We start from the raw sequence: 26,393 nt of genomic DNA on the forward strand, positions 1-26,393 counted from the left end.
GCCGTGCCCGGCGGCGCGATGCTGCCCGGCGGGCGGCGGCGGCACTGAGCGAGCGGGCGGGCGGGGGTCCGCCATGGGCTGCGGGGGCAGCAGGGCCGACGCTATCGAGCCCCGCTACTACGAGAGCTGGACGCGGGAGACCGAGTCCACCTGGCTGACCAACACCGACTCCGAGAGCCCGCCGCAGGAGGGCGGCAGCGCCGAGGCCGGCGGGCGGGAGCAGGGCGGCCCGCACCCCGGTGAGTGGGGGCCCCGCCGCGGGTGGGCACGGCGGCACGGCCGGACGGCGGGGGAGGGGGCAAGGCTGTAACAGCCGTGCGTGTGTTTGTAGATACATAGAGAGTGTATATAGGTGTGCCTATCCACCTATCTGTCCGCTTTGCCTGTTTCTCGGAGAACGTCTTTTTGTACCCCCCCCCCCCAAAAAAAAAAAAATGTAGACGCCAAAATCTGCGCTTAAAAATCCCGTGGGCTCGCCCCGGCAGCACGGTGCGCTGAGAGCATCCGCCGCTGCCTGCCGGCCCTGCAGCTCCCGGGCAGCGCGCCGAGACCGGCCGTCCGCGCCCCGGGCTTGTGCCTGGAAGAGCTTGTTCAGGACCGAGAGACCTTCTCGCGGCCGTGCTTGGTTGTGGGAGAGAGCGTGTAAGTGCCGTCAACGATGTAGTAACGTCATCAGCAGAGAAGAGGACTTGGTCTTTGAGGCTCTCGCTGGGGAATACGTGGCTTTTTCTGCAGAACAAGTCGTTTAGGAAATAGGTTTAAAATGAGGAAGAGGTGGTGGTATGCCAGCCTTCTTCCATGCTGCCTGCAATTAGGATGATACACAGAAAAGAAAACTGAACAGATGGTGGGCTGCACAGGAGCTGACCTACAAGTTTGAATTTCCCAGTTCAGTTCTTGTCAGTGTGGTACGTTCTCAGTTGTGCGCCTCAGGTATTTCAGTAGGGACAGAGATGGGAAAGGGAATGAGGAGCTCTGATCTGATGTGGGGTTTAAAATGTTTTCGGAATTATTATGTATTGCAGCGGTGCTTAGAAATCTCAGTCTAGGTCCGGAAATTCATCGTGCTCGGTGTTGTACAAACACAACATGAAAATGGTCGCTGTCCCAGAAAGATTATAATTTGCATATAATGAAGTAAATGCCTACAGGCAGCTTCAGAGGAAAGGAAGTAGCTTTGCAGACTTTTATAGCGAGCTACAAAGCACCAGGAAGAAATCATGAAAGTGTAGGAGTGAAAATCTAGAAAGGTGAGCATCACAGGCCAACTGAAATAGGGAGATGATGACTGTGCTGACCGAAACACGACAGGGAGGGAGCAGTAATAAAGGGTCTATGTTGTACTCCTGAAGGCTAAAGAAAGACTTTGTAGTAATCACATGTGAAATTACGAGAATTTGAAGGTGAGTCGATATATGAAATGCTGTATTAAAGAAGACTGTGTAAGGAATTTAAAGAGGTTCAAGGTGATACTGGCCGCTAAGCTTGAATGACAGCTGACAGTCTTGTCTCCAGCAATGAAGGCTAAACACAGCGAGTGTTACCTCTGTACCCACGCTTAGCATTATCTTAGCCATGTTTACTTTGAGTTGGTGCCTAAACATCATAAACAGAAGCCAGATAGTCCAAGATCTGATGTTGAATAGGAGATGATAAAGAGGTAGATCAGTTAGTATTCTTCCTAGAAACATGTGATAATTCAATTTGTGTTTACAGATGAGAATGCCAGAGATAAGGAGAAGAGGACAACACTCAAGTCCAATAGAGACTGATTAGGGTAAGAGAAATTCTTTACAAGAGATTCTTTACGAGAAGAGATTAGAGAGGAGGGGAATGAGGAGAGGGCAGACTAGTACAAGGAACAAAGGAAGGACTGGCAGGACTTCAGGAAGGGTGAGATTCGCCCTTCAACACAGCCGTGGTGGCAGCAGCTTAAGGAACCTGAGGAACGCACACTGGTCCCAATTAGTGCCTTGAAAGTCATGAAGTACTTCATTGAGAGCTGTTGTAGGGTAAGGCTTGAGGTAGGAAAGGAAAGGAATAAGGAGAGGTACTCCAGGGGCTAGAAACAGCACGTTCAATGAATTTACAGATGAAAGGGAGAGGAAGCAGCAACTGGAGGGGCAAATGAGGTCAAGTATGGGTTTAAGACATGAAGAGGAAAACATGCCTTTACTGTGAGAATTGAAAACTACCTAAGAGTGAGAGACAAAAGGGAAGAGTAAGGGAGGGGATAACAGCAGGATGGGGGAGATGAGGAGATGGGACGTGACACTGGTGTAAGTGGAGGTAGGAAATCTCTGTAACTGGGATGTAGAAAGGGAGGAGGCAGCCAGGGAAGGGGGGACCAGCCAAGGACAGCTGGGGAGAAGAGGATGAAGTTGTTCTTTGTCGTTTTTCGCTTGGAATAAATTGGTGAGATTCTGTGAAGAAAGAGAAGTGGAGGCAGGATGAAGGAAAGATTTCAGGAAAAAGCCAAAAACAGTAAAAGGAAAGAGGGGTAAATCACTCAGGGATGAAAGAATGTACGGTATACAGGATCAGCAAGCATATCAGTGAGGAAAGGGTTAGTAACTACTGTGTATTGACCTTAGTAATCTCATCCCACCCCAAAATTTCATTATATCCTTCTCTTTCTGTCAGCCAGCATATTTAGCTTTCTGTGTCTGCTCTAATTGGAACTATATGTATTTGTGTAGCCAAATGTTTGTATCTTTACTAAAGCATTTTGAAAGCTAAAGTATTACTAAATTAAAAAGGAAGTCATGAGGTTTTTTAATTTTCCCTTCGCTTTTCCTTTCTTCCTATTTCAGCTGACCCTTCCTTAGAATATTTGTTCACTTCCCTACTTGATTTTTTACATCCATTTTAATAATGCATATTGCAATCTCCCTATTTTTTACAGGAAGACATATAGGACAATATCCGTTGTTACAATATAGCTAAAATAAGACAGACAACTTTTCCTAGGTTCACGACAAGTCACTGAGAGCCACAAATATAGGTGGTAGCAACTTGTTGCAAGTACACTGCTGAGGCTTTGACAATGATGAACAGGGTAAATAATTGATATGGGTGAAGAAGGGTAGAAAAGTAATAAATAACTTCATGAAGCATTGCAGGTGGTGAAATTGAAAGACAACTTCTAGAAGATAAGCATACATACTGTTCATAGGGCGAGTGGCTTCCACGAGGGAGGAAAAACCGAAAGACTCACAGAGAGCCCATACAATAGAGCAGTTTCTCTTAAGAACATCCATTGCTATGTGAGCGAAGAACTTTTCACAGGATTCAGCTACCGCGTCGGCTATAGCTGGGGAAAATAATAGACTACATTTCTGCTTAGTAACCGTTCCTTGATCCTTGCAACCCTTTGCACAAATTGCCTTCTCTTTAGAGGGTCTGATTCAGCTAAGTGGAAGTGTTAGCGCAAGTAATGACTTTCTGGGGAAGTAAGAATCTGCAGGAGCAGGCGAGTCCCCAGGGCAGTCACCATGGGTTACAAGTGAACTGCAGGGAAAAGGCTGAACTAACAAAAACTGTACAAAACCTGTCAAGTATTTCGGAACACATTTGCATAGCCTGCTGTGTTACATTGGGATACCTTGCTGATATATATGTATATATGTGTAGGCTAGTAACTTAAGATGCATAATTTCCCACCAAAACCCACTACTTTAAAAGTGCTTTATAAACCCGTTCAATATTGACTATAACAAAATTTTTGTTTGTTTGTTTTAAAGCAGGCTTTAAGCTATCTGATTTCTATTTCTTTCCATTTTTCAGTGACTAAGTTAGCTGCTGTATTCAATTATTTTTTCTTTATTATACTTGAAAGTGCCTCAGAGTGGATAAAGCAGCATGTTGCCTCGTGGTCAGAGACCTTACAAACATGGTTTACTTCATGGGCTGCAAACGCCTTAGGACAGGATCTCTCCTTACTGTTTTCCACCAGCGACCAGCACACTAGGACCCCAGTCTTGGCTGGAGATTGTTACTGAAATGCAAATAAAAATAATTAATTTTTAGATGATGTAGCAACCAAATGAAAAAGAATTCTCTTGTATCAGAACTGAAAAGTGGCATATTGATTGCTTCAGGGCTCACTTGTTCAGTCCCTCAACTAATAAAACATTTGTTTATTTTTTATCATTACCTGACTCACAGTATCAGCTAAGCCTTTAAAAACAGACAAGTGTTTTTTATTCTTTGTACCTTGCACTATTTCTATAGTAAAGACATTTTTCTTGAAGCATATTAAAGAAAAAAATTATCCAAGTTTCACACAGACTCACCTGATGCACTTGGGAGAAAAACTTCCTCATGGTATCAGCAAACGTACCTGCAGTCAGTGGTCTGCCGGGAATGAAATCTGCGATTTAGGATCAGTTCATTCCCTAGTGAAGACATTTGCAAAATAGCTACGAAATGGGAGTAGAATCGAGTCCTTTGTAAAATAAATAATGAAAATCAGAGGAATACAGGAGAAGTTTTATCACGCTCTAGCAATCTGGCTGGCTAACAGTTTGTCTTGCATAGTTGCCTGTAATATAGTTGTGCATTTATGAATAATTCTTGCTCTTTTCTCTGGGGTTAAATGGCTGGCTTATGCTGCTGCTCTACTATTTTCTGATCGCTGACAGCTGTGGGAAGTTTTATAGACCAGGTTCATCTTTGCAGCTAGGCTCTGGTCAAGACTCAGCATGCACAATACGGGGTTTCAGAGGTAACCTTTCACAGAGAAGTTTTTGAAAATCAATTTTCCGTCCTTTACAGTAGGAGGACTGGAAGCAGCCGCAGCCGACAAGCAGGGCTGTGCGAGCGCCAGTTGCCATAACAACAGGGACTGGTGCTGGCTGGGACCACAGCTGCAGTCATCTGCTCTTTCATTACCAGGTATACATAAAGTTAAAAGCTTAACAAAAATGAATAAGCAAGCATCAGGTTGTAAATTAAGAACTTGGTGCAGCAGATGGTTTCTCGTAAATCGGGCTGCAGAGAAGTGTTTAATAAAAACTCTATTTTAGGTTAAGAGCCAAAGAGGGATCACTTTTGCTAGTGCATAATAAGGGTGTATCAGGATCTCTTTGTGCTCTTATGCCCATTTACTGCTGTTCTTTTATTAACGGGTTGGTTCAAAATCTGGTATGTTTAAGAAACAATTATAGCAGTGATTCTGACGTGGTATTTTCAGGAGATAACCTCATTATCGTTCAGAATTACAGTAAAAGTGAATAAATACAGCCTCTTCCTGGACTGTAGACATATTACAGTAATTCCCTATTCCGCCTTAGTCCAGACCTTGGATATAATGATGTATTGGGTTTGCATGGCAAGATTTTGGTAGCGGGTGGGGTTACAGGGGTGACTTCTGTGAGAAGCTACCAGCAGCTTCCCCCATGTCTGACAGAGCCAATGCCAGCTGGCTCCAAGATGGACCTGCCACTGGCCAAGGTTGAGCCCATCAGCTACAGTGGTAGTGCCTCTGGAATAACGTATTTAAGAAGGGAAAAAAAAAGTTGCTGCGACACAGAAACTGCAGCTGGAGAGAGGAGTGAGAACATGTGAGAGAAACAACCCTGCAGACCCCCAGGTCAGTGAGGAAGGAGGGGGAGGAGGTGCTCCAGGTGCCGGAGCAGAGATTCCCCTGCAGCCCGTGGGGAAGACCATGGTGAGGCAGGCTGTCCCCCTGCAGCCCAGGGAGGTCCACGGTGGAGCAGATATCCACCTGCAGCCTGGGGAGGACCCTACACCAGAGCAGGTGGGTGCCCCCAAAGATGGCCGTGACTCCATGGGAAAGCCTGCGCTGGAGCAGCCTGTGACTGAAGATCGGCCCGTGGAAGGGCCCTGCTCTGGAGCAGTCTGTGCCTGAAGGACTGCAGCCTGTGGAAGGGACCCATGCTGGAGCAGTTTGTGAAGAACTGCAGCCCGTGGGAAGGACTCACGTTGGAGAAGATCATGGAGGACTGTCTCCCGTGGGAGGGACCCCACGCTGGAGCAGGGGAAGAGTGTGAGGAGTGCTGCCCCTGAGGAGGAAGGAGCGGCAGAGACAACATGTGATGAACTGACCATAACCTCCATTCCCCGTCCCCCTGCGCCGCTGCGGGGGAGGAGGTGGAGAAATTGGGAGTGAAGTTGAGCCCGGGAAGAAGGGAGGGGTGGGGGAAGGTGTTTTTTTAAGATTTGGTTTTATTTCTCATTATCCTACTCTGATTTTGATTGGCAATAAATTCAATTAATTTTCCCCAAGTCGAGTCTCTTTTGCCCATGATGGTAATTGGTGAGTGATCTCTCCCTGTCCTTATCTGGACTCTTGAGCCTTTCATTATATTTTCTCTCCCCTGTCCAGTGGAGGGGGGAGTGATAGAGTGGCTTTGGTGGGCACCTGGCATCCAGCCAGGGTCAACCCACCACAAATGATATGGTATTTGCTAAAGGATCCCATTTTAATATTGTTTCTGGATTTTAATTATATGATCTCTGCCATTTCAGTTGTCACTAGCCTCTGTATGGAGGGCAGTACTGAGGAAACCTTTCTAAACCACCCAAAAAGAGAAAAAAAGAAAAAATAGCAAGTGGGATGTTTCATACAGTAGGGATAAAAAGCTTTTGCATCTAGTTTTTACCATCTAGCTTTCAGAAAGCAGCCTTCTTATGTGTATCCTCTACTTTGTACACCTACTTCTTCTGTGTTAACATTTAAGTGGCTGGGTAACAGACTTCTTAAACGCGGAAAGTGCCTCTGTAGAGTGGGTTTGTGTAGGTGCTTCCATCTGCACAAGAAGAAGATTGGGTTGAAAGCCCTCTGAAAATCACTTTCTTAAAAGCATGATTTGGTAGGGCTGTTCTTCAAAGGGTTTCTTTCCGAGTGGCACCTAGTTTTATGTCATACCTCACTACACCCCTGGAAGACCACATAAATAGCAAACCTTGCTGTCAGTACTGGAAGTACAAACTCAGTACCAAACGTGGAGGTAAACCAAAGCAATGGTAAAGCCCAGAGCCCCTGCTGCTGCAGAGGACTTGACCATTCCCATATGCTTTAGGGACTTCAGTCAACCTTTTCACAGCATGTCTGCAGGAGAAGGGTGGGAATTGTTGCGGGATGGAAGAGAAATAACACCGATGCACCACCCAGCTGTATGCCTCCCTCACAAATGGAAAAATAATCATTTTTGCCAGTAAAAAATGACTTTTCTGCAAGGGTTTGAGCAGGAAACCTGAGTGATGGGTTTTGTCAATGACAGGTCCTGCCTGCAGGATGCTCGGAAGGAAATTGCTCTGCAAAATTCCTCTTCTTTTTTTTTTTTCCCCTTTATATCCTGATTCAGGACATTTAAAAATTCTTTTTTCTTTTCCTTAGGAATGAATTTATACTTTCTGGCCAGTTCTAATCCTGTATTTTCCAGTTTAGGAATGTATAGTTCAAAACTAACACTTAAAAACGGAATTAGCTTTAAATGAAGACTCCTGCCAATCTCGAAGTAGAGGTGTAATGTATTTCATACAGGATACTCAGTTCAGAGTGCAGTTTACCTTATTGCCCATAGATTAAAATTTTCAAAATTTCCACATTGAGCACATACTGCAGTAATCCAGCATTTAAGTGACAGAAATCTGTCTTTTCTATACCTGTAGTCAGGGATAGAAATATATTTTTTAACAGAAATAGAACTGATACTGCTAGTCCCAGTTTTTTTTCTCAGGTATTCCTGCAGTTTAAAAATTAAATAAATTGATTACAGTTTAAAAAATCTAAGATTCAGAGTTGGGTTTTATCTTAAATCAAAATACAGTAATAGTTAAGACTCAGAAACTGAATGATTGAAGCCATGAGTTTATTGTAAGGCTTTTTGTTTGACTTGCATAAAGCAGCACTCTTTTCTAGGTTATGCATACAATGTTTTCAAAGCTGTGCGATTGTGTGCGTTTCTCAGCAGTGGCCTTGCATGAAAAACATGGCTTGGTCCTTTACTGTACGCAAATAAATAACATGTTCCTATCCCAATTTTATTATGTGATGAGTACATGCATAATTACTTCCTTAGACTGTTGCCCTGCCTTTTCTCTTCTGTTTAGGAAAAACACAGGTTAAAAGTAAAACAAACGGGTAGGTGGGGGAGTGATGTTTTACCGATTACCATTGGCAGCTATAGGCTGCGAGGTAGGATTTTCCATTTTAAGGTTTTCCTGAACCCACCATTGTTTCTGCATTGCTGTTTGCTTGACTGAGCTTTAAATTTTCAGCAGCTGATGAAAAAGAAGTAACGTGGAGCTTCTCATTCCTCCTGGAAGACCATGGATTCAGGCTAGCCTGTTCAGGTGGATGCTAGCTACTGAAGAGCAAAATAATCAGCCAATCCTCTAGTGATACAAAAGAAGTGATGCACAGTACAATTGCTCACCACCTGCTGACCGATGCCCAGCCTATCCCTGAGCTGTGGTGCCCCCAGCCAACTCCCCCCAGTTTATATACTGGGCGTGACGTCATATGGTATGGAATGCCCCTTTGGCCAGTTTGGGCCAGCTGCCCTGGCTGTGTTCCCTCCCAACTTCTTGTGCCCCTCCAGCCTCCACTGGCAGGGCAGTTTGAAAAGCTGAAAAGTCCTTGACATAGTATAAACACTGCTTAGCAACAACTAAAACATCAGTGTGTTATCAACATTACTGTCATCCTAAAGCCAAAACACAGCACTATACCAGCTACAAAGAAGAAAATTAACTTTATTCCAGCCGAAACCAGGAGAACACTAAATGTGAGTGATAACTTTTTCACATGCATACAGATATCTTAAGGCAAAGCATTTTATGATCACAGTCATACTGTGAACCAGTTAAGTCATCAGTATCCTTTCATATATTCATAGCCTGTAAGGCTGGAAATGTCACCTGGTCATACAGCCCACCGGTTTTCCCTGAATTAATTCCTGTATGGAGCATATGTTTGGGACATTCAGACTTAATTTAGAGCTTTCCAGTGGCTGACATTTTTGCTTAAGCCTTTGTAAATTAGGCCAGTACCTAATAAGTCATTGTCAAAATACATGTCTAATGTCTTACCTGGAACCTTTAGCTTCAATTTCCAGCTGCTGAACCATGGTAAGCAAAACTGAAGAGTCATTTCAGCTCAAGTTTTATGTACATTTAGATGCTTTTCATAAGGATTTCTGTTTAGTCTGCCTAAACATTTTGCTGCTCCTCATTATGATTAATTGAAATGATATTATCTACTCATCTTAAAATTCCATGCGTGATTAGCTAGGTAATGAGAATGATAATACTACTTTCCATTTCTGTGTTGGAAATTAGTCTAAAACATAATGAGTGATGTTTCATTACCACATCCTGAAGGAGAAGGAAAGACCATGTGAATGTCTACAAATCTAAGCCACTGTTCAGAACCTGTCTTCAAACAGGGTGGGTATGGTTGTGGGAAGGATGGTTGAGAGAGGGCCAGCAGTCTGCTGCTTGTTTTCCACTTTGCACAGTGCTTTCCTGCAATGGGAACTTCTTTCTTTGTATTTTAAGGAAAGGGTAAGACAGGAACTGAGCCAAAAGCAAGCACCTTTGGAAAACAGGCTGACTTGACACTTTGGACAGCCGTGATGTTAGGTATTGTGCATGGAGGGTATAATTTTTAAGGTGAATTTTCCACATAGCCTGTGTCTTTGCATGTGGAGAAGCAGATGCCTGCACTGCTTATCCTTCTAAAATGGAGCATTATGGAAAGCACTTCAGAGGTTTTCTATTTCTCTGTTAGTTTTTCACTTTGGAGGAATGAGTGATCTGTTTCTGCTGCATCATGTGGCAGTGGTAAGTTGCTTAATCCATTCTGTCTCGTGATTTTCCCAGGAATAAAATGTACTCAGCCTTCAGTGTCTTCCAAAATGTTGCCAATTCTTACTCCACAATATAGTGAAAATTCAGTTCTTCTTTCCTGTTCCAGTTATTAAAATTTGTATCTTCATCCATCAGACTCTGTTGTCTTTCTGCCATTAAGTCCTCCCCTAGCCCCCTGATTACAATTCTTTCAGGTTTACCTTTCCTATCTTCCCTTCATGGTCAGACCAATTCCCCCTTATTCTGCTTCTGGAGTCTATTTTCTATGTAGTATCCTTTGTCTTGACCTTAGAAATGATCACACATTGTTAAAGAGTGTTGCAGTGTGCTTTTCGTATTTGGAATAAATATAAATTTTATATTCACCTTTCATTTCATAGATGTGGTTGCAACAGTGTTAAGTTTGTTTACAGGATAGGTATACCATGATTCTGTATCATAATTTGAAATCAAAATATACCAATATGCAAAGATTTAGCATCTGCCTGTACCTGGGAAATTAGGCCATGTAAGGGATATTAAGGTTTGCAGCTCTAATGCTGCCTTTTTTTGTATTCTACTTGTCTGCTAGAATCCTTGAATACTGTCTAGCAGAAATCTTCATATTATAGTGATAAATCTCATCAGACTTGCAGAGCTATTTATCGTATGCTTATTTATGCATGTGCATGTTAAATTCCAGTTTTAAAATCTTTTAGAAATTCCTTTTATCTAACAAAGAGGAGCCTCATGCCTCATTTCAAAACAGCAATGGTAAAAGAAGTTTTGAAATACAGAAATCTATAGGACTCTTCTTTGTTTTATGCTCAGAAATGAAGTGGAAGGAAATAGGAAAATAAGCAAACCTGCCAGCCAAAACTGTCACAAGGCGTAGTGCTTTGTGTCCCAGTTTTGCCAGGACTCCAGTGTGCATATAGTCATTTAAAAGCATTACATATATTCATTGGGAGCCAGTTCTTTTAGTACTGGACATTTAAAACCATAATCTTAGAGAAGAACATAATTCCACAGGGCTCCCGAACGTGACAAAACCACGGCCAGATGAGGATCTCGTAGTCTGATTTGTCTTCTGCTGTTGGCTATTATCTGAGCCCCACCATTTTGCGTAAATAGAGAATTTCCTCTTATTTATCAACTACTTCCCTTAGCGCTGAAAGTAAAGCAGATACCTTCCAAACGGGGAACGAAGAGGCTGTTTGTGCTCTAGGGCAAGCTGAGTTCAAATAAGCATCCCCTGGCAGTAGGGAGGAAGGCACACAGCTCCCTCCCGCTTCCCCGCGCCTGCTGCGTGCCAGGGCACGGCTCAGCCCTGCCTGGCTGGGGTCAGCTCTGGGGGGGCCGCCGTGCCTGGAGGGCTTCGTGGAAGGAGGACAGGTCTCCTTCCCCTGCCTTTTCCCCAGCCTGTGGGGGAACCGTTTCGATGGCACCTCTGAGGAGAGACTCCACAGAATTCCGATGGCCTGTACAGAACGTGGAGAAGATGCAAATACATTCTTTTGTTTTGCTTCACTGTCTAAAATTCATATTGTATTAGAGTTCAGATAAATCATACTGGGTTCTCTGAACATAGAATCATAGAATCATAGAATCATTTCGGTTGGAAAAGACCTTCAAGATCATCAAGTCCAACCATTAACCATGCCCCCTAAACCATGCCCTGGAGTACCCTATCCACTCGCTTTTTGAATACCTCCAGGGATGGTGACTCAACCACTTCCCTGGGCAGCCCATTCCAATGTTTGACAACCCTCTCAGTAAAAAAATTTTTCCTAATATCTAACCTAAATCTCCCTTGCCTCAACTTGAGGCCATTTCCTCTTGTCCTATCTCCAGCCACCTGACAGAAGAGACCAACACCCACCTCACTACAACCCCCTTTCAGGTAGTTGTAGAGAGCGATAAGGTCTCCCCTCAGCCTCCTCTTTTCTAGACTGAGCAACCCCAGATCCCTCAGCCGCTCCTCATAAGACTTGTGCTCAAGGCCCCTCACCAACTTGGTTGCCCTTCTCTGGACACGCTCATCTAGGCAGCACATTTATTGCGTTACTGCATTTGCCAATTCTATAAATACAAAACTTTTTTTCTGATGACGTTTTCTTGCTGCAGCAGGTCCTCCCCCTGCAGATCTTCTGGATCCTTCATCCTGGCTTACAAACCCACTCTCTGCTATGTGTGAAAGTTTCCAAATTCTTTCTTGTTAGGGAAAAAAGCTATTTCAGATTTCCTGAGCATCTGGCCTCATCCCTGAGGCTACTGCTTTGGAGGAAATGACTTAAACCTGACTTCTCTCACAACCTCCGCTCCATTAATTTTTGCTAGCATCTGTGCTATGTGTTATTTCTGCAGCAGAAGTACATACCAGTACTCAGGCCTGCAGACACATAGCTTTCCCAAACATGAATAGCTTCAAATCAGGAAAACAGGTATAGGAAACAGGAGTTTCAGTGCTCTCTATACTTACTATCACTCTGTAGCATTAAAAGCAAGAAACTCAGTGATGGTAACAAATACATATTTCCACTGGAAGCAACTGCATGTTGTGATCAACACTGTTCGTTCATCTTTACTGTGAGTTTTCTCAGAGCCCATTTTTACAGTGCAGCATCTTATTATGCAGGCATTTTCTAAAACAGCATCTTATGCATTATTCATGAGATAACAGCCATGATAAATAAAAAAGGGTGTTGCTGAACCAGAAAATTGAACCTTGCTGGTTTGTTTGTAGTCAATTCCAAAGATAAAAATTTAGCATACTAATCAACAGCTACCCACTTTAAACAAATATGTGCTTGTTATTCAGTAGCAGAGCATGTGACAGCACAGGGTCCACAGTACTGGGTCAGATCTATAGCGTATTTGGGTCAGAATTCATGTCCAATTTGGGCCACTACCTGCTGCTTTAAAATCAGGTAGAAGAATATTGTGGCAAGCACATGTGGAATAATTTTCTCCACAAAGGTCTGATCCTTTTGGCTGAGATTAATTTCGCCTCCATACCTCAAGGCTTCATAGCCTTTCCAAATTTCTTGACAGCATTAGCTATTGCAGCACTGCTGCTTTTTGTTAGTCACAGAAATTTTCAGTTCGTCTTGGATCTTACTAAGATATTGCTCTTTTGGTGAGGTCTATGTAAAGAGATCCAGGCAGACCTACCTTTATGCTATCTGTGGTTTGCAAAGTTTCCTGTAGTCCTGATAACTAAGGGCTACCCCTAAATGTTGCTATATGGTTCCTTCTCCCATTCCTGATCATTAGCAAATATATATTAGCTTTCTAATACATAGATAAGGTCTAGCAAAAAGCCTTGAGGAAGTCATACCTTTGTCTTTTGTCATGCACAAAACTGACTCCCCTAGTTCTCTTTTTTCCCTCTGTGCCAGCTGTCAATCCATGACACTATTTTGCTTTTTACTCCAGTTTTCCTTTCACAATCTGTATTAATTATGTCATTTCCTCCCCTCTTCACACCATCTTTATTTCCATACTAAAATCTGGTTAGAAAGAGTTAAATATTAAGAGTAAAAATTTCCTCTCCTCTTTATGAGATACTCTCGTAAAGGATCATTTGAATTCTTAAGTGTAACCAGGCTGTATGAAGAACTACAGCAGCATCTATGCACTGATTATCCTTGGTTTTGTTATCACTAGTGTTGTCATTATAATAGAAGAAATCAGAAATACAGGTTTAATGTCTAAAATTGCCATTCCATGTTTTACATTTTCTTTGACTTCTCTGTGATTAATATCCTATTTACTAAAACAATCTTTTAAAAGCTTTCTTAGACTGCTTCCTCCCCATTTAAATGTTTGGGGTTTTTTTTGAAGTTATAAAATACGATTTAAGCATGCTTTATTTTGAATGGACATAAGCTTGCAAATCTGTGAGTGACTCTTCAGACTACAATTTTTAGTATCTATCTCCTAAATTACAAAATACTTGAAGGATGCTGCTGTCTGGGAATTTCTGAAAACTCATTCAAAATTCAAAAATTATTAGGATTGTAGGCAAAAGAACACATGCTAGCACATACTAAGAGGTCTCATAGAACATGGTGGGAGATGGGACTTAGTGACTCTTGCTCTTAGAGAAGTGAGGTACAGCCCGCCAGGAAGATAAGTGAGGCAGAGAGGGAGATGTTGAGAGAGAAGTTAGGGCATAAGTATGTTAGAGCCAGCAGAGAAAAAAGGGCATCACAGACAGAGTACTGTGAATACATTGGCGAATTTCCGTCAGATTTCCACGTGGCATTTAGGAACTGAAAGATGCCTTTGAACAGTACAAACAGTTTACTGCCTACAGTTCTGTTATGAAGAAAACTTTTGTTCATTAGAAAATAGTACCTGGGATTAATACATGACTTAATAGTCTGAAACACAAAGAATCATGATGATAATAACTATGGTTAATTGAGAAAGACAATTTTAGAGAATTAAGGTAACAGAAGCATTGATGTGTTCAGAGTCTTCCTTCTAAAAACTCATTTTGATGTTTGCTTGGACACACTGAATTTTTCGTTACATTTACAGCAGAGAGAGTAGGAGGTTATGCCAGAAAGACCGGAAAAACTTGGTGTCTTACTGGCAGTCTGAATATTCAACATTAGGGCAGACTATTAATTATGAGTAGCAGCAGTTCTTGGAGAGTTAATTTTATTTATACTGTTAATATAAGCTACATAAAAATACCAGTGCCTTTGTTTTTGTGTAGTGACAATTGTCATGTTCTATTCTCTCTGTCCTCTTCCAGGAGTTTATACTACCTTTAATATGCCTGTTGTTCTCCACATAGGTTACATCTTTCAGACAGATTTGTCCTGTCTGCTGGTGTTTATACTTACATTGAGAGGCATCTAATTTTAGGTAGCTTTCTGTTCATTACATAGTAATATAATTGTAAAACTGTTCTTAAATGCCCTTCTTTTAAACTGTGGAACAGCTAAAACATACCCAGATATCCTAAGGACCGATTTTTAGTTTTGATTGGTAAAATTCAGTAACTGGAATTGATTTTTGTCCATGTCCAAATTTTCCCAAACTTTCATATTTTGGGAAGTTTGAACAAAAGGCAGTACTTTAATGCCAGCATTTTAATGGGGAAAAGAAAAAAAAACCAAAAACCTTGGGCAAATTTGGTTTTTCAAAAACCATTCAAATTGTGCATGTGAAAATACACACATTTTTTGATTATTGATCTGCCGTCTCTGATTATTTGAACTGCCATCATTTGGTGTAAATCATCAGACTTTTTAGTGAAAGAGGTTTTAGGAAAAAAGCTCCTTGGTACCAGTCAGTCATATCACATCTTACTCTGGGTCTGCAACTCTGTGACACTGTTTTTGCTGTAACACAACCAGAATCTTTGGTGAATCCGGGCTAAATGAACAAAACAAATGTATGTCCCCTGACGTCGGAGTAGTTGGAAGCAATGTGAATATGCCTCCAAAGGATTTAGATAGCTCAGCGAGGCAACTCGGTGAGAAGGACGAGTGTAGCTGGATGAGTGGGGTTTGGTTTGGTTTTGTTTTATTGGATAGCACACCAACCTAAGCTGCTTTCTGCTGCTTGTTTCGATTCTTGTGCTACCTCCCAAGTTGTGCCAGTCCGACTGCTTGCGTCATTGGGTGATGAATAAAGTCTAGGGATAGATTTCAGTTTAACATAACCCTTTTTTTCCCTCATGCTGCTGAAAAAAGCATTCGTCAAACTGCAGCCTACAGGATTTCTATTGGCCTGGTAAGAAAGGCAAGAGTTAGCTTACCCGTGCAGCCTAGCAAGCCAGTGAAAAGGGAGATGACAGTAAGCATTGCCATGGGGGGGGCAAATTCTTTTAAGCACATTTCATGCTGGAAAGATAGACTTGGATTTGTGAGCAATGGGGCTGCTGCTTGGGTATTCTCCCTGCATCCACTGAGAGAGAACTCATGTATGTTCTTTATAAATAAACCTGATTACATGCAATGAAATACCTGCCTCTTGTCATCCATTTCTCCCCATAATGGGACCAGCCTGGCAGTCCCCCAAACGCTGACGAACCATTCCTGAGGGAAGGGTCACCATCACATTGGTGGGGCTTTGATAATCACCCAGAAGCTCAGGTTTTGGGAATGGAGCCATAAGCATATTCTAGGCTTGCCAGTTCATTTGAAAATAAAATGTGTGTATTTGACAGAGCATTGTGATGGGATCTGCTGTTTTCCCTGGCCTGAGGAGGCCCACAGACTTTTGGCAGGGGTTGTCCTGGCAGAGAACATGAGAATGAAAACAACATTACTGAACCCGTTTGTTTAAATTTCTACTGAAGCTCTACAGTGAAGGACCTACGAGGTTATTTACCAAACCAATGCTGTGAGGATGATATAAATATCTCAACAGTTAGCTTGGTTTAAACGGCACTGAGGCAAGACCCTGGGTATTGCCACCGTGCTAGCTTGCAAATTCCAGATTGTACAGAAGAAGAAAGTTTAACTCTTCCATTTTTGTGTGCTGTGGCAAACCCTAAATAGCAATGCAAAAATATTTGCTATTTTAACAGCAACCATGTGTTCCTAATCTTTTTTAATGTCATTTCTGTTTTGCAATCAGGATTTTGTGTAGTATATCTAGTCTATAAAATAGGTGTCACTTTATGACTTGCCAACAAATCTCATGCTTTTACTTCCACTGCTCATGCATTCTCACTGTAGTTTCTGCTCAGTGCTCATACATAAAGGGCAAGTCACCGAAGTCTTTAAACTGTTGCCTGCTCTATAAATCATCTACTTGCCAATGAAACAGAACTCTAAAATAGATTCTTAACTTCAGAATAGCAAACATATTTCAGAATAAAATAAAAAAGGTTTTTGCACTGCTTTTTGCACTAGTACTGGTGACAACTAGGTCATCCATATAAAAATATAGTAGAGTGATAGTGGAAGGCTCAGATACTGATACCTGGTTCATTTCTGACAACTATCGCAAAAAAAGTCTCAACCCTGCAATGCAGGATGCAACAAGGATGCTCACGCTGCAAACTAACAGAGGACTAACAATGAACCAGGTATACCATTTTCAGGATTGACATTTTCCATCAGCCTCCAGAAATGGATTGATGTAAGAAAAATTGTTCTGCGTGAGACCAAAAGATGCAACACAATCTGATAAATGAACAATTGTGCTTAATAACAAAGTGGCTTTTCAGCTGACAGCTGTTTCACCAGATAATTTAGTTAGAGGCCAGATGGCCAAAGGGACACCTGGTGGAAAGTAATTTAGTAGGATGACTCCACAGAAGGAAAAACTCATAATTCGTATATGTTTGAAACATCCAAGATTCAATTAATGGAATTAGTATGTAATGCCTAGAGCATTTTGCCTGTTCAAAGCTGTGCTCAAGCTTGTTCTCACAGCTCCAGCGCAAGGTGAAGCAGTAGACTATGGCGTGACTGCTGGCTTAGAGCTTTGACTCACACGTGGCTAATTGCCTCTCCATCTCCCTTCCTGACAACTGATTTTGTCTATGATATCAGTCTATGCCACTTACTGTTCTGTACCAAGTCATTTTAATGCTTCTCAGCTGGCACTGTGGAGTGGTAGGAAGAGGTAAGACCTAAAACACAAGTAGGTGTGGACTTTTGGGAGATGCAGGAGAGATGAGGTTTACTCTTGTCTTATGGGAAGTTGCCTATAGATTTAGGTGGGAGAACAACATTAGTTTTTATATCTAGCAGAAAAGGCAGCTTCCAAAGACTGAAGTTTTGGGGTTTTTTTAAATAAACTATAATATAATATTTTCAAGTTTCAACTCAAAATCTTTTCTATCAAGAAGTAAATGACTTAGCATTATTAGTTACCACCACTACAAGTTAAACTGTCTTTGGAAAACTAACACCATCTTCTGACTGCTCAGGGAAATGCAGTGACTAGTTTCTATTTAGACTTCTTAAATCTTACACAGCTTTAGATATTTTCAGTATCAAGACTTTGAATATTTGGTTGAAGCTTTATTGATTTCAGTCATTGCCTTTGCTAGCTGCTACTGATGTTGCTTTCTACTGATAAAGCAGCTTTTCTTACAGATTTCTGGGAGAGAATTCAGGGCTTTGCTTCCTTTTTAATACCCTTAATACTGTGCTTGAATTCCCACCTGATTCATGGCAGAAGGTTTTGAGGACACAATGCACACTTCAAGTAGCAATGAATTGTCATTGGTTTTCCTCATACTTATTTTTCACTTAGTATCTGTGACTCCTTGCTGCTTCTTTCAGTTTTGACACCTGCATTGCCAGTTAGTAAATCTGCTTTTTTTTTTCTGTTTGAACGTAAAGCTTGTTATAAATGACCTTTGCCAAAAATAAAATTGAGAGCTACGGTCATGCATCCCACTTGCTCTTTGTGTTTGGATTTCAGACCCAGTGTTGCAACCAGATGTTTAGTTCTCTGCACTCACCATAAATGACAACTGGTTATTGTTAATGCAATAAGATGAGAAAATTCTTTTAGGCTGGCCAATATCATATTGTACAACACATGCCTTATCCACACAGCTAGAGCAGAAAGCAAATTAATCATTTATTTGATTACTGATAGTCAAACCAGTATGAAATACATTTTTCCTGAATTTCTTTCCTCAAGTTCTGATGAAAAATAATGTTCAAGGCCATGAACAGAGCAATCGGTCCATCCATCTTGATCTCATCTGTCACGCTCACATCTAACCCCTTCATTTCCCAGAACTGAAACAGATTTAAGGAGAGCCTCTCTAGGTCCTTAGTTAAACCCTCGGTCATGCAAGCAGCTGTGAGTGTGGAGAAGCCAATGGAGATGTGCAGGTGACCAAAAGGCTACTGATATGCTGCACTCATTAACCGCTTCTCCATGTTTTCTGAGCCAGTGTTTCACAGGGCAGTGGACTATAGGAGAAAAGCCAAATAATGGAAAGTGTGAAGATAAAGGTGACAAAAGGAGGTAGACTGCTCTCACTGTAGTACCGTACCGCACCTTCCATGACTTGCGCTATCACAAAAATATGGTGAAATAGAGGGAAGCCAGAACCAGTTATAAACTGCTCCTCAGTATTAACTGCACAGTTTCATGTGTCCCTGCTAGGTCTTCTGGAGGATGGGAAATCAGCTCAGACAGGTGTAACTACGGCATCAGCTGTAGCTGGAACGCTGAACGCCGAGAAGAGGAGCAACTGTGGTCCTCAGTGTGCAAACCCCATGGTCCCGGGCACGGGAGCTCCGACGCAGAGACAGAACGGCTGCAGGACAGCAGAGGTAAGAGTATAATTAGGCTCCCTGACACTCAGCACTAGCTTCAACCAGGTTGAACTTATTTTAGTGACAATCTTCCACGCCGCAGTCAAACTGTATTTAATGCCTGGGGATAAGAGAAAATGGCTGCACCGCAGCCATGGCATGATTGAGCCTAGCACCTCTGACAACGCCTCATGCCTGAACGGCCACAAAATTGATGTTTTATTTGGCGATCAGAGTAACATACGCACTTGTTACAGCACCACCCCCCCCACTTGCTTTTTTCCAGCTCAGTCCAGCTGTGGCATGTATTGTGCAAACTGTTTAGATTAATTATCTGAAAGGGAATTGATTTTTTCTTAATTGCTGTTTTGCTTAAATTATGTGCGCTGCACGAACCCTGGTTCATTCAAGGCTGGATGTGAAGCCTGAAAAAGTCAATGGGAGTCTTTGCAATAAATTCAGCAGGCTTTGGATCAGATCTTCCCCCCATTCTCCCCCCTCGCTTGTATGTTGTATATGCTGTAGAAGGATCATCCTGTGTAACAGTAATGTATGAACACGCAAGGCTTTGGGGCTAGACCAAAGCACAAACTTCTCCTGTGCTAGCTGCCTACCTGCCTGTCTCACATATTTCCACCTGTTGTCCTGTTTCTGTAGCAGCTGCTGAGCTGCTGCAGATTAAAGTAATCCAAAACCTATGGTTGGTTTACTGCTTCCTCGATTTCTTAGATGGGAAGACCTCTCAGCACGGCATGTGGTGGAACTGCTACACCCATCCCATAAGAAGCTGTTCCTTCTTGGGAATCATATCCTTGAGAGAGGGAAATTTAAACCCAGGGGGACTGAGCAAATAAAAAAGGGAATTTGGATTCAATTCACCTTGCATTTGCTAACAAACACCACATTGGTATATGCGTGTTTATTTTATGCCTTTGCTATATTATCTTCTGTGCTGCTATAGTACAGAAACATTCCCTGGTGACATGGATCCTGCTGTATCTTTCCACAAGATACTGCAGCTCCAGATGTATAGGGCCACATTCTACAGCAGCGTGACATCTAGAGCCATGGGTTTGCTGTAAATGAAAAACATAAATGCCTGTCATAGGCCCTAGCCCACAGAGAAAAATGAATTGGTCAGGTTGGATATGGTTGAACAGAACTAACATAATTATTAATCCAATTTGAAAAAGACTTGGCCACACTTAAGAATTATAATGTATGTTGGAGAAAATTTTTTGTCTAAATTTATAAGCGACTGAAAAATTACTTCTGTATTAGACTTACTAGGAAGTATGGGCAAATTCCCACAACATGTTAATAATGTGAGTGTTGACTGTAATGGGACTACTCACTGAAGTGTGGGTTCCTGACCTGGGGCCCTATGGCTTTGAATGTATCCTCCTGTGTTTTTCTAGCGAAGATAAATTCAGTAATATGTATCTGTACTGTTGCAAGCCAGTGCAAAGAAAATTTCTGATGATAAGTAGGGCATTTACGTTATTCTACGCATCTAATGCAGGTGTCTAAGAAAGGAAGGTAAGTAAGTTGTCTAGACTTCTTATAGTCAAAAAAGAAATGTATTTTCCTACAGCAAAAGTGTAGTATCTAAGTTAGGCTCCAGCTCTGGTTTGCCATTCTGAATTTCTGTTTCTCCACTGCCTGTTTATGGAAGTGTAAGATGAGCAGGTTTCCAATTTGGACACCTAAAGTATAGGTGCCTAGAGTTGAGAATGTGACTATCCCCCCAACTCAAAATGTGCCCATTTTATTCATCTGAATATTCACATTGACTACATTTTTTCTTTTATCTCTACATGCTGTAGAATAGAACGCAATGCAGCACACGGTGCTCTCGGGAGACTTGGGTTCTGCCACCGGTCTGTGGGGTAGTAGGGGGTAAATTGCTTTACCTTGCTGTTTCTCATTTTCTCAGGCATCAAGCTCTAAAGCTTCCTACTGCCTTACCCCTACCATCGGTTATGTGACAGGGTACAGTTTGTGGTGTTGAAAGGGAAAGGGTTTGACACAGGCTGCATCTGGGAAATTTTAGTATCCTCTCATGAGGGTAATGTTAATACAACTTGGAAGTAAAAGATGCTGATGATGAAAGGAGTCCTAATACCAGTGAAGGCAACAGAATGGTTAGGCACCCCAAAAGCAAAGGTGGTATCCAGATTATGTCACTGACTGACAATAACCTGGCTGGATTTTCAGGAGATGTGTAGTCTTTGGAGAGTACTTGTGTGAACAGGAGCATGGGGGGAGTGGATAGCAAAGGAGCAGGTGTATTCAGGCTGCAGAAATGTGAAGTAATACACAGCGGCAATTAAACACCAGGGTTTGCTCTCAGGTAAATTTGTACCTTCCACTGATGTCAGTGGACGTTTACCAGACATTATTCCACCTGGCATTGTTGCCATATAAATGATGCCTAATTTACCTGGCATTCTTGACACTTACAAATTGTCTCATGAAACATTGGAAATGCAATAATGAAACCCACCTAACTCAGCTGCTCTGTGTCTCTTTCAGCCTGGTTCTGAGCGTCCTTTGCTAGACCTATCCAGTTTACTGCGCAGTATAGTGCGTTGCTTATGGCAACAAGCAGACAGACTAGGAGATGGAGAAGAATAAATTTAAATTAGGGATGCACTTGCATGCCTCAGACAGACTGACTTTTTTGAATATTTGGAAATAATCTGATGAAGCTCTGAAGGGTATATTTTGTATTTGGGTCTTATATGCAGGCAGAACTAAGTTATTCTGAAACTATATTTTCACTTAAGAAACATAAAATAAAGTGGAGAAAATTCTCAGGCTAGTCACACTCAACTCCCAGTGACATCAAAAGGAACCTCTAATTTCCACTTCTGGACTGAAACCAGATTTATTTGCTCTGCTTTTAGAATACACATGTGCAGAGATGATAATTACAGCCAAGAGGGCTGATCCAAAGTCTACTGACATCCACAGCCCTACTAGCAGTTATAAAAGCTTGCATCCATGCTGAATGAGAACATTGCTCCACATCACAGTACTGTGTGAAGAAATGTGGAGGCATTCTCTTTATTAAGTAGAACTGTTTTCATAAATTAGGAGGTAATCATCAATGACTCTTTGTGCTGTCAGTGTGGAACTCACTGTACTGTTTAAAACTTTCACAGAGTAAATGGGATGCACAGAAAATGTCCACAAAAGAAGTCACCATTAATGTTACAAAAACCATCAGACAAAGTGACAGAAGGAAAACAAAGAATTGCGTCAATTAACGAAGGAAAGCGCAGGTGAGGATGGACCTAAAAATGCTTCGCTGTGCTTTAAATGTCCTCAGTCGCTGAAGATATGAAGATCTCCAGATGTTCCATGTTGAATACAGCAGGCAGCTGCTGCTGAGTGCCTTCAGAAACATGTCTTGTAGAAACCAGCTGCAGACACTGTAGGATGTTTAGATGTCATTTGTCTAAAGCAGTGGCACTGCGCAGACATATGCCAAAATTCGTGCCATTTGGTTTTTACTAAGTCCTATATTATCTCCTTGTGTATGTCCTATTCTGCATTGCTATTAGGTTGAGGCCGGATGATGAGGGGTACATTTCTTCTCGATTTAAAACAGGAAATGAACAAATTAATCTGCATTTTCAGTCATAAGGGATTTCGAGTGTGTACATTCAAACCCACGGAATTCATTTAAAGCACTCACTTTCATAAAACTCAAACCCGGAGACCTCAGAAAGAGACACATAGGTGGCTTCCATTAAATCTCTTTTAAACTATATTTGACAGTTTTATATAGTTCAGTCACATAGTAACCTTTTTACATATTAACCTTTTAATTACTTAGTTTTAATTTATTTTCTGTATTGACAGAATTTGAGTCTTAAAAACAGTAACTCTCATATTGATCAGCCTTACTTGAAGTTCCTAGTCTTAGCTGGCAGGTAGGGTTCTGGCTATTTGGTTATTTTATACATGCCCCTTTAATTATGTTGAGGCCCAGACTGACCTGGAAAAAAATGATCACTAACATTACATGAAAATAACCATGATTCTTAAAACAGTATTCCAATGACAGCTCCAAAAATGAACTTTATTTGATCAGATACAGTTGATCTGCTGTGCAGGGCTTATTTAATTTAATTGTAAACATCCTGTATCATAGTACTCCATGTTTATCATAAATTTACAGCTAAAAGGAATATAAGTGTTCGGCGTAGTAAAGACCAGGAATTAATTCAACACATTGCTTCTTAATATATGTTCTCTGTGAGTTTGTCCGTTTATGAAGATAAAAGAGGTAAATTTATTTGCCTCCCCCATCAGAAATATATGAGTATCCTTAGAGGGCCATTTAAAATAACTAGTCAAAAGGTGTTCATAACAAACAGAGGGCATTGGGAATAAAATCCATGTATGAACTGTAAGAAAGTCCTTTTTACACATAGGCAAATAAGTATAAATAGAATTGTGGGACTGAATCCTAATTTATTCCATATTAGGATCATTTTAATAACTTGCTGCTGGGTATGTATTTAATATGTTCCTTGGAGTACAAGTCTATGCAATAGGGAATTGTTTATTAATTATTCCAACACAAAGGCAAACTTAAATCCAGAGATTAGTGCAAGATTTTTGCATACAATAGCATACATATAAGAAATATTTATTTTTACATGTCCTAAAAAGGGGCAAAGAAGTTGTCCTAAGCTTTCTGCAGGTCAGTGTGTTATCTGGTAAGTGATCTTGTGCTGCACATTTATGTAGAAGAACTAAAGAATATTGAAAATAGTGTTGTACAGGTAAGACAACAGCAGTCTGCATATGTCCTTCCAAGCTGTGGCTCTCTGCCAACTTGCTGGCAACATTATAGGAGAGGAAGGGACTTGACTCACTCTAACAATAAACAGTGGCTGTAGCAGCTCAGCAATATTAATTTAGAAATGGATAGCCATTGTTGGTGGCCGTGTACTGACCTAATTGAAAGCACGCATTCAGGATTCTGCAGAAGATGAACCATTTCAGATCTGTGCCAGACTTGTAACCCACTTCTGTTTCAAAGGATTTACTGAAAGAGAGGGTGCCGTATAAACCCGTATAACACAGGAAAGCTGTGGAAAGTGATTAATGATGCTGGTGTGTGAAAGGGTATAGGTGATTTTGAAGGCAGGCAAAAGGGAAGGTTCATTGTGTAAGAAGCTGTTCCACAGATAGTTGCCTTGGGTGGATACCATGTTAGGGTGAGCAGATGCAAGAATGAAGGAGTCCTGGCAGTGAGATTATTTACTAGCTAAGAGATTATTTTGTAATGATGTGCTGACCAGATGCATCTGATGGCTTGGGTCACGCAACAGAAGCAAGCCTGCAATGCTGCATAGCGCATCAGTATGAGAAACAGTCCTAGCTGCGTGTCCAGCAGTCAGCAGGGAGGCAGCTTTTGAGTCTTGTGTTCAGAGCATGAGATGTGATAAGATGGTTAGCAGGAGATGGCCTTGGTACATAATTATCTGGGCAACACAACAGACCTTGCTTATGTTGACCACATCCACCATCAGGATGGCAGTTGTGGAGTGGTGAAGGCTGACTGCCCTGGATGACCCCTCTGTCTGCTCATGATAACTTTCCTGAGCTACTTCAAGATCCCATAAACCTGTTTATATCCTGAAAGTTAACTTTAGGGCATTCAAAGACTGGATCCAACTTCTGTGGTACAAACAATGTCTAGTTACAAGCAACTTTATAAAATCTTCTCATGTAACACATTACTGTTCTTATTCATTAGGTGGTAACTGAAAAGAAATTACATTATGTCTTAGGTGGCTTCTTAGTTCTTGATGCATAAGCTTCCAATGACCTTAATAAAACTAAGACCATGTTGTGGAGATGTGTATCGTGCCTCTGTACATAGATATGGTTATATTTATGTTTTCTTTACTTTCCTTCTCCTAGAGACAACCACCAGTAGAAACAACCAGTTTCTTTATAAAATAATATACCACTCTGTATATTAAGGGTGACAGAATATAGTCTGTACTGCTTAAGACAATTTGAAGTCCTAAAAATAGATTTGTGTGCTGGTTTTAGTGGAAGAAGCAAGCTCAAAGGATCATCTGGACATCTTCACTCCAGGTGGCCTTCCTAGGCGTGAAGAGTCTTATTTACAGGGTCTGTTCTTCGAGTAGCATCTTTCAAATATAAAGAGCTCAAATACAGGAAACAAAATAACTGTGTTAGAAGACATAGACTTTTACATAAAGGACCTGTGGACATCTCTGTCTTCTTATATGACAGGATTTTTGCAATGTAATTTTCCCCCAAAAGATGTTATGCCACTTAATTTTTTCGATGTCCCTTGGCTGCACACAAGGATTTCTACAGTTACAGTGAAACAACACGCTTTCTGCTGGAATGATTTGCCAACATGTGGTGAGTTTTTGTGATTTACCTGCATTCAGGTTTTAAACAGAAACAAACTTACTTTGTCATATTTCCATAATTCCAATACAATGTATAGATAGGATTTTCCTCCAATGTGTATATACATGTAAAATACATTTTCTTCCACTATGTGAGAAATGGAATCACTCAAAAGAAAGTGGACATTGGGTAAAGAAGAGAATTTACAGTTACCCATAGATATCATTAGGCAAATTCATCTTCTCAAAGACTCAGTGCAATCTTATCTTTCAGTATTCCTTCATCTTGTCCCTTATGCTTCCTCAATGTATTTCATCATTTCACCATTACTGTAGGACATGGACTGGAAGACACACAATTTTACTATGTGACAGAAATGATCTTGTACTGAAAAAACAGGAAAGTATAATTATTGTGTAAGCAATATATGAGTACTGGGTTAAACATGCATTCTTGTTAGCTAAATGACTGAGATGATTGCATACAAAACAGAAAACAGATATTTTTTATCTTCCTATTATGTTCATATACATATATATTCATATGTGCATGTCTCTGCGTGAGTACATTGTAATGTCTTTAGTGTGTACTTCTGTTCTGCAGTTCAGGCATGGTTTTTTGCGAACATTTTACTTGTGTTTTTAATTCTGACACCCAAGTGTAAAATGATCTAATGTTTGAACGGAAATCTGTTTTACATGCCTTATGAAAAGAATGAGCTATATAATTTGTGCACAGAAATGGTGTTTGAAAAAGCAGGCTTCACTTTATTTGGAAATAATGAATTATCTATCTAAATTCAAACTAGACTAACAGGAGCATTTTTGTACTCTCATTTTATCTGCAAATTATTGAAGATTGACCTTGAACTTGAAAATGAAAATAAAGAAAATTTTTAAAGTG

At 41.2% G+C, this 26,393-nt stretch overlaps 1 protein-coding gene across 1 annotated transcript; it reads left to right on the forward strand.

The window, feature by feature from the left end:
- BAALC (BAALC binder of MAP3K1 and KLF4) lies at window positions 1–26,393 on the forward strand. Its single transcript, XM_052788461.1, has 3 exons — window positions 1–239; window positions 18,925–19,094; window positions 22,244–26,393. The coding sequence occupies exons 1-3, from the start codon at window positions 74–76 to the stop codon at window positions 22,346–22,348; spliced, it is 441 nt and encodes a 146-aa protein (XP_052644421.1). The 5' UTR covers window positions 1–73; the 3' UTR covers window positions 22,349–26,393.

Source organism: Harpia harpyja, chromosome 5 (genome assembly GCF_026419915.1).
Source record: "Harpia harpyja isolate bHarHar1 chromosome 5, bHarHar1 primary haplotype, whole genome shotgun sequence".
Lineage (NCBI taxonomy): Eukaryota > Metazoa > Chordata > Aves > Accipitriformes > Accipitridae > Harpia > Harpia harpyja.

Bases quoted from the DNA above. Each gene is read 5' to 3' on its own strand.
- BAALC (XM_052788461.1), top strand. From the start codon at position 74: ATGGGCTGCGGGGGCAGCAGGGCCGACGCTATCGAGCCCCGCTACTAC. The intron at 240-18,924 runs GTGAGTGGGGGC...TGTCCCTGCTAG, and splicing joins GCAGGGCGGCCCGCACCCCG to GTCTTCTGGAGGATGGGAAA. The intron at 19,095-22,243 runs GTAAGAGTATAA...AAACTTTCACAG, and splicing joins ACGGCTGCAGGACAGCAGAG to AGTAAATGGGATGCACAGAA.